The 7,263-nt window shown below is 40.8% G+C and overlaps 1 protein-coding gene across 3 annotated transcripts; it reads right to left on the reverse strand.

The window, feature by feature from the left end:
- Nucleotides 1–206: 206 nt before the first annotated feature.
- isl1a (ISL LIM homeobox 1a) lies at nt 207–5,316 on the reverse strand. Of its 3 annotated transcripts, none has more exons than XM_061786267.1 (6): nt 5,016–5,316; nt 4,677–4,866; nt 3,852–3,997; nt 3,322–3,608; nt 2,243–2,410; nt 207–1,528 (listed from the first exon to the last, which is right to left on the reverse strand). In XM_061786267.1, exons 1-6 carry the CDS (start codon nt 5,041–5,043, stop codon nt 1,412–1,414), a joined length of 936 nt encoding a protein of 311 aa, XP_061642251.1. In that variant the 5' UTR covers nt 5,044–5,316; the 3' UTR covers nt 207–1,411. The 3 variants fall into 3 exon arrangements, with proteins under 3 accessions (XP_061642251.1, XP_061642249.1, XP_061642250.1); XM_061786265.1 differs by having other exon boundaries at nt 3,852–4,111; nt 5,016–5,294; XM_061786266.1 differs by having other exon boundaries at nt 3,322–3,605; nt 3,852–4,111; nt 5,016–5,283.
- Between the last annotated feature and the right edge of the window lie 1,947 nt (nt 5,317–7,263).

Below are 7,263 nucleotides of genomic sequence, written 5' to 3' on the forward strand. Positions count from 1 at the left end.
TGTGTGTGGGGGGGGGGGGGGGGGGGGGGGGTTACAATACTTATTGAATTTGCTTCTATTCAGTTCATAATCAAACTTCCGTTGTTTAAAAAAAAAGACATTAACTGTCATTTTTACTTATCTGACAAGGTACTGTATGTTGCATTTCTCGGAAATTCAATTAGGAAAAGAAAATGTATGGGCAGAACAGAACCCAGATAATTAACTATGTTCATAACAATCGATCTTTATTTTTGTGACAAAGAGTTCAGTGCCTGGATTGATCCGTTTTGTTTTTTTTGTTTTTTTTTCAAACCCTCCCCCCCAAAAAAATCGCATTTGTCGTCAGGGGGGTAAACAACCCCAAAAATGTGGTGGCATTTGATTCACATCATTAAATAACAATAGGTGGATTTTATCAAAACTGCGCGTATCCCAATCAATAAATATGACTATCACAGAAATAAATAAAACACGTATATTTAAATATATGAATAAATAAGCAATTATAATTCAGGATATAACTGTCAAAAACTCTTATCCCCAAGCCAGTTTAAATTCTGAAGGCAAATCCCATTAAAACATCTGCTTCAATCAGACGCCCACTTATTTCTTTCTTCGAAATTAAGGGGTAAATTGCAGAGATGTTGCGCTCTGCAAATTATTTATAATTATAATAATAATGCCGCAATTAGCGTGAGAACAAAAAAAACTGATCAAACCTCATTTTACTTCAGTTAATAAAGTTACACAAAACGTGGCAATTTTGTTGACAATAAATAATAAATATTATTTTCCACAGAAACAAAAAAAGAGCTAACGTATATTTAACTTATGGATCCATACGTATACACATCTTTGGAAAAGAAAACAATATTCTCCGGCGACCCGAACTTACACAAATGTCCCACGAAGCCTTGTGGCGAAATAGAGGTATACCTTGTTGCAAATGCTTTTAGTACTTGGGTCATGAATGAAATCATGGAATCAGTGAAGAAAAACAGAGCTTTTCCTTGAGAAAGAGAGAGAGAGAGAGAGAGAGAGAGAGAGAGAGATAAAAAAGAAGAGAATGATGACTTATCGAATTAAAAAGAAAAGCGTTCAAAGCAAAGTAGCGCACAGTAGGGGGGGGCGAAATTCGTCTTCCACTCAGAAGTCCAAAGTTAACGGCGCCCGGTTTGTGTCTTCTTTTGGCAAAAAAAAATAAAAAAATAAAAATAAACCGTATGGGCAAGCAGCGTCGACTTGAGTGTTGCAAGTTTCTCTCTTCTGCGTGGATTTAAGAATTGGGTGTCGATGGTAAAATCCCATGATTGTCTTCACAGCGTCAAAAAAAAAAAAATATATATACAACCGCGTTGGTCATTTGGTGCAGTCTGGCGGGATGAGACGCACATGAGGAAGTTCAGTCTGTCCGAAAAGCCTTTTGGATTCAGGCCTCAATGGGACTTGACACCATGCTGTTCGGTGTGTCCGGAAGCTGAGATGACATGGACGCCGCCTCGCTGCCAGTAGAGTTCGAACCCGGTCCACCCTCCGAAAAACTAACCTGTGGAAACCAAGCAGTGCTCAGAAGCTTCACAACGGGGAAGGTGCGTGTGACGTGCAAACTGTTTTCCATCGGGAAGCCACTAAAAAAAACAATAATAATAATAATAATAATAATGATAATAATAATGCATTCTCAAAACCGCCTATCCTGGTTAGGGTCGCGCGGTGCTGGACCCTGAACTGGTCGCCAGGGCACGTACAATAATAATTAACATCATAATTAATTCATCTTCCGTTCCGCGGGATACACCCTGGTCGCAGTAATAATAATAAAACATTATTAATAATAATAATAATTATTATTATTATAATAATACTTATACTTAAAAATACTTCATTTGATCATGCGCATCGCTTGCACACAAATGTGGTAAACTGATAAATAATTAGTCACTGTAAAACATTTGACTCACGTGGAACCGAAATGTTTGAATTAATAAATGACCACCATGGGTGCAGAATCACGGAACGCGTTGCGGACTAAAACCTATAACCTGATTTTTATTCCTTTATTTATATATTTATTTTTTTCTATCTGTAGAAAATGCTTGGGAAAATACATCAACCATCATCGGCTATGACTGTGGGTCAAGACGAAACAAAAACAATAGAGATACGTCGTCTGTATGGCGGACATATTTCTTTGTTTTGTGACTTAACCGGATCAAAAATGAGTGCTGGAATAACTGTGAAGGAAACCAAAGCAACGCACCAGTTGCTGAAACGCGGGCTGGTCGATGTCGCTCTGGAGAGCAAAGTCACTGAGGACCTTCCAGGGCGGCTGGTAGCTCTGCACTTCCACGGGGTTGGCCTGGATGCCGCCGTCGTGCCGCTCCGGACTGGCCGCCACCATCGGCGTGCCTGTCATTCCCTGGATGTTCTGCAAGAATTCGGGACGCTTAGCTCAGGGTATATTCACTGTCGGGTGATTGCGGATGACGACGACTGTGGGTTTACTGGGTGTGGATAGGCCCGTTGGGGGGTGGGTGCGCGCGAGCGGAGAAGAGAGTCCAAACAATCAGCAAACACACAAGCAAATTGAAATTGTTTAACTCGCTCAGAGCTTTGCGGGAATAGCAAGCTGCCATTTGCAATCGTCGATATAGCCCATTTTTTTTTGGGGGGGGGGGGGGGGGGGCGGTGCTCGAGCAAATTGAATCCAAAGTGTATAAACATACAGTACTTTGTTGAACCGGAATATTTTAACAACAAAAAATACAGTCATTTAAATGTTTTATTTTGTTTTTTGTTTGGGGGGGGGGGGGGGGGGTGTTTTTATCACTCATTATAGAGGGCAAGTTTACTCCAGGAAAAAAATATTTCTGTTAGTGTTTATGTGGATGTGCTGCTCTATCGAAACGAGTTGTCTTCCACTAGAATTTAGGAGGGTTACACTGTTGGTTTAATGAATCCAATCTAGTCCTCATTTGCGGTGGCTCAACGTTTAAATGGTTTAGTCACAGACTTTTCCAGAAAGTGCTTCTCTTTCATAGAAATGCCATTAAAATGTACCACACAATGAAATAGCCCTAAACCTCTGAGATTCGCCCTCCTGGGTAGCAGTTTTCTCGTGACTTTTTTTTTTGTTAATGAATTTGTCCATTCGCGGCTGCTCCGTACGAAGGAGCGTAAATGCAGAAGAAACATATTTTGAAAATCTGTGACACTAAAGCGTGTGTTGTGACAGACTGTTCACTTCAATGACGACAATAAGTAAAACACGCAGTGTCTTTGGAGAACAACATTTTCTTTGCCAATATTGTTTTGTTGCTGTTGAATGAAACCTCTTACCGTCTTGTCGTTTGGCTGCTGTTGCTGCAGTTGCTTCATCAGAATGCTCCTCTTCTTGTCTTTGCACCGCTTGTTCTGGAACCAGACTCGGATCACGCGCGGGCTCAAGCCAGTCATCTCCACCAGCTGCTCTTTCATCAGAGCATCGGGCCTCGGGTTGGCGTTGTAGCAAGTTCGCAAAGTGTGCAGCTGCTTCTCGTTGAGTACTGTCCGGACCCGAGTCGTCTTCTCTGGCTGTTTGTGGATGTGAGGCCGAAGCGCAGACTGTCGGGCGCAGATGGGTTCTGCTGTGAGAATGGACGGGTTAAGAAACCCAAAGAAGGAAACGTCAGTTTAAGTCGCTAAATTGTACATATTTTTTCATCGCATTTAAAAAATATATCTATATTATATCCACTATTCAGAACCATCCATATATTTGCTGTAAATATTGTGTACAACCTGAACAGTTTTTATTTGTTATATATATATATATATATATATATATATATATATAGTGTGTGCCTCCCACTCCACGGACTGGACTTTACCTGCCATTTGCAGAGGTCTGGCGGGGTGTAGCGGACTGAGCGGGTTTCCGTGTCCCAGAGTGGCCCGCTCCACCACGTCGTGGTCGGCCCGGCAGAAGAGGCCGTCATCGCGCAGAGCGAACTCGTCCCCCGGGATGAGCTGTCTGCTGCAGGCCACACAGCGGAAACATTCGATGTGGTAGACTTTGGATCGGGCCCTCATTACAAAGTCGTTCTTGCTGAAACCGATGTTGCACTTAGCGCATTTAATCCCGTATAACCTGCGGGACACACCAAACGTGTATAACAATCAGAACCGATACATAATAACAGCAACGACACATTTGTCTTTTTTTTTTTCCCATTATTTCTTTCTTTATTTGATTAAAACATTTTCTTCATGCAATCGTGATTAAATCATTGACATAAATGTCTACATTGACTAGGTTCCATATTTCCATAACATGGGGTATGAAACGCTGCAACCAGGCCTACATCACCTGTAGGATTTTAAACGATGTACTGCATGTAAAAAAAAATAATAATAATAAAAATAAAAACTAAAATGTGTCAAACTCATCTTGACTATTTGATTATTTTTCGAGGAAAAGAGTAAAACCAGGTCATCACCACATTTTCATCATGCGCAAATGAAAAGTCAATAATTTTCTTTCCAGTGTACTATTACAGTAATCAGTACATTAAGAAAAAAATGGAATGGGAATGCATCCGATAATGATATTCGAAATAATTTCAAACATATTGGAAATATTTGTATTGATTGAAATTATATTTAAATTCAACTGCACTTCCGGACAAGGCTCTGAATAAAAGCGGTCGCCCTACCTGATGTAGTCCCGTTTACAGTATGTCTTTCCGTCCCTGACAAAGCACGTGCAGGACTCGTCCAGGTACTGACTGCACTCGGCGCATTTGAGACAGGCGGCGTGCCACTCCAGATCTGGGGAGACCCGCAGGATGTACTGGTCGTGGATCTGGTTCCCGCAGCCCACGCACAGAGACACCAGCCGTTTTTCTAGGAGACAATTGGTAATAGAGTGATCATTAGGATTCATTTAGAATCATATGGTTAACACGAGGACGTTTGTCTTTATTTCAGTCTTTACAATATCAATTTAGTGTCGCAACAAGTTGACTGAAAACGAAAGTGGGCGCGGAACTTACTTTTCGGTGGATCCCCCATGTCTCCCATGTTGGCAAAGTAAGGCGATTTCAGGTCTACGGCCAGAGCGGGCTGCAACGCCTTGCAGGACGCCTTGATGTGTCTTCTTCTGTCCCGCCAAGGGGGGCTGCCTGCGCCGTCCGGCTCCGAGAGGGAGTGCGTGTGCGCGCGTGTGCGTGTTTCCCCCCGGTGTGTGTGAAACCCTGACGCTGGTGGGGCATGACGTAAGACAGAAACGCGTCATCTGCATGGCCAGCTGATTGGCTCTGCAAAGTCCGGGCAGCTGCACCCACCGCCAGGCACCCCCGCATTTATTGCTCTAAATCATCCGTTTGTCAGATTATTTTTTTCCTATCTTGCTTGTACTATTGCAAACCAAAATGGAATAAAGTTTATATGCATCGGGGCGAGTCTAGGATCCGAAAGTCCGGGGTGCTAAATTTCCCTGTTGTGTACATTTGAGCGCAATTTCATTCCCACGTTTATTTAGGACTTTGTGGGAAAGCTTGCGAATAAACCATCACATCTGAGAGGTTATTTAAATGCTGAGCCACTGCAAAAGAGGCAATGGATTGAATTTCGAAAACAAACACATTGTAAGCCTATTAGTTTCTGGGGCTGTATTTTTTGTTGTTGTTAAAATATGACGTTACAACCGAACGGTTATACACTTCACTAGCTTTTTTTTTTTTTGGGGAAATAAAAAAATGAATAATCTCTCAAATTTTAGAGGTGGGGAGATTCAATTTAGGGGTGCTCGAGCACTTCAAAAATGGTCTAGAAACGACTTGTGCGCTGAGAGTGGATACTTGGGAGTTCTCCAGCTACGAACGTGTTCAACGTGCTTTTTTACACAAATGTTCCTTTCTTTTTTTTTTATTATTTTATTTTTTATTTTTTACAATGAATCAACCGATGTGAAAAAAAGGTTCCCGTTGGTACTGTGGACTGTGATACACGGCGTTCTCTAAACTTGAACGCTGTTTGTTTGGTAATTTCTTCCATTTCTTTCCATTTTTGAGGCCATTGCTTTGACAAGGGAGCGTGGGACGTACGATTTTTTCTCGGTTAACGAAACGCGTGGCTCGCATTGGACGATCACAGCTGAACAGCGCGCGACAGGCGGCAGGCCTGTGACAAGCACGCACGCGAGCACGCGAGTGCACGAAAACAAACACGCCCTCTTGTGTCGGTACCCTACTAAGACCGATAACATATCAGCAGGAGAGCAATCCGTGCATCATTCGTTCTTTCCACTCTCAGTTGGTAATCGAAAAAAAATAAATAAAAATCATTAGTGATCCAAGTGACGACCAATTTTTGCAACACCGGAGAACCTTATGAGGACAAGAAGAATCAAAATCAATTGTTTAAATCGCATCAGTTCTATAAAGAAAGGCCTGAATAACAAAGACTCGAATCACGTTTGGGTGATGTAAAGAAAGCACATACTGTTGTCTAAACAATTGTCTATTGGTGAATAACATCCTGTGAAAAAAAATAACAATTCCATTAATAATTTTTGAAGAAAATAACCATGGAAACTACACGAACCTATAAGAAACCAATCGACAACACAAGAAAATAGAACCAGTAATATGGAAACTCGTGGAAGACAACAAAAGCAACAGAAACAAATATAGCAAAAATAATGTATAACATGATCTGAAATGAAGTCAGTAAGCTAGGATACACAAACCCCTCCCCAATAAAGATAAGAAGAATAATAAAGAATAATAAAGAACACAAACACAAATTATAAGACTCTAATTGCAAATGAGTATATTTATTTTTTTGTCAGTGTTGGTCATGGTTTGGCAGAAGAAACTGCAAGGCCTGGTAGTGAAGATAATGTTGAGTGTAAAGCTAAGAATGAAAGTAATTCTATATTATTTATTGTTTAGGGGTGTCAAACAAATTTTTGTGAATGAGTATCTACAATTAGGTATGGTTTCCTTCAGAGGGCCGTTATGACTGTGAAACTAGATACTTTAAAAGTTTCATCACCTTATCATAGGATTACATATTACACACAAATTGATGGCTCAGTAGTTTTGAAATCAAAAGTCAAGGATAATAGTTTGTTGAACTAGAATTCAATTTACTGCACAAAAGGGATTTGGTAACAAACAAAAAAAAATGCTTGCAATATCTCAGAGTTCACGCATGTATTATTTATTACATATGACAATTTGTAAATTTTGGTGCAGATTTGAGCAAGAATCATGGAAGTTGAGGTAAATAATTTGC

The sequence above is a fragment of the Phyllopteryx taeniolatus genome, chromosome 9 (genome assembly GCF_024500385.1).
Source record: "Phyllopteryx taeniolatus isolate TA_2022b chromosome 9, UOR_Ptae_1.2, whole genome shotgun sequence".
NCBI classification, from domain to species: domain Eukaryota; kingdom Metazoa; phylum Chordata; class Actinopteri; order Syngnathiformes; family Syngnathidae; genus Phyllopteryx; species Phyllopteryx taeniolatus.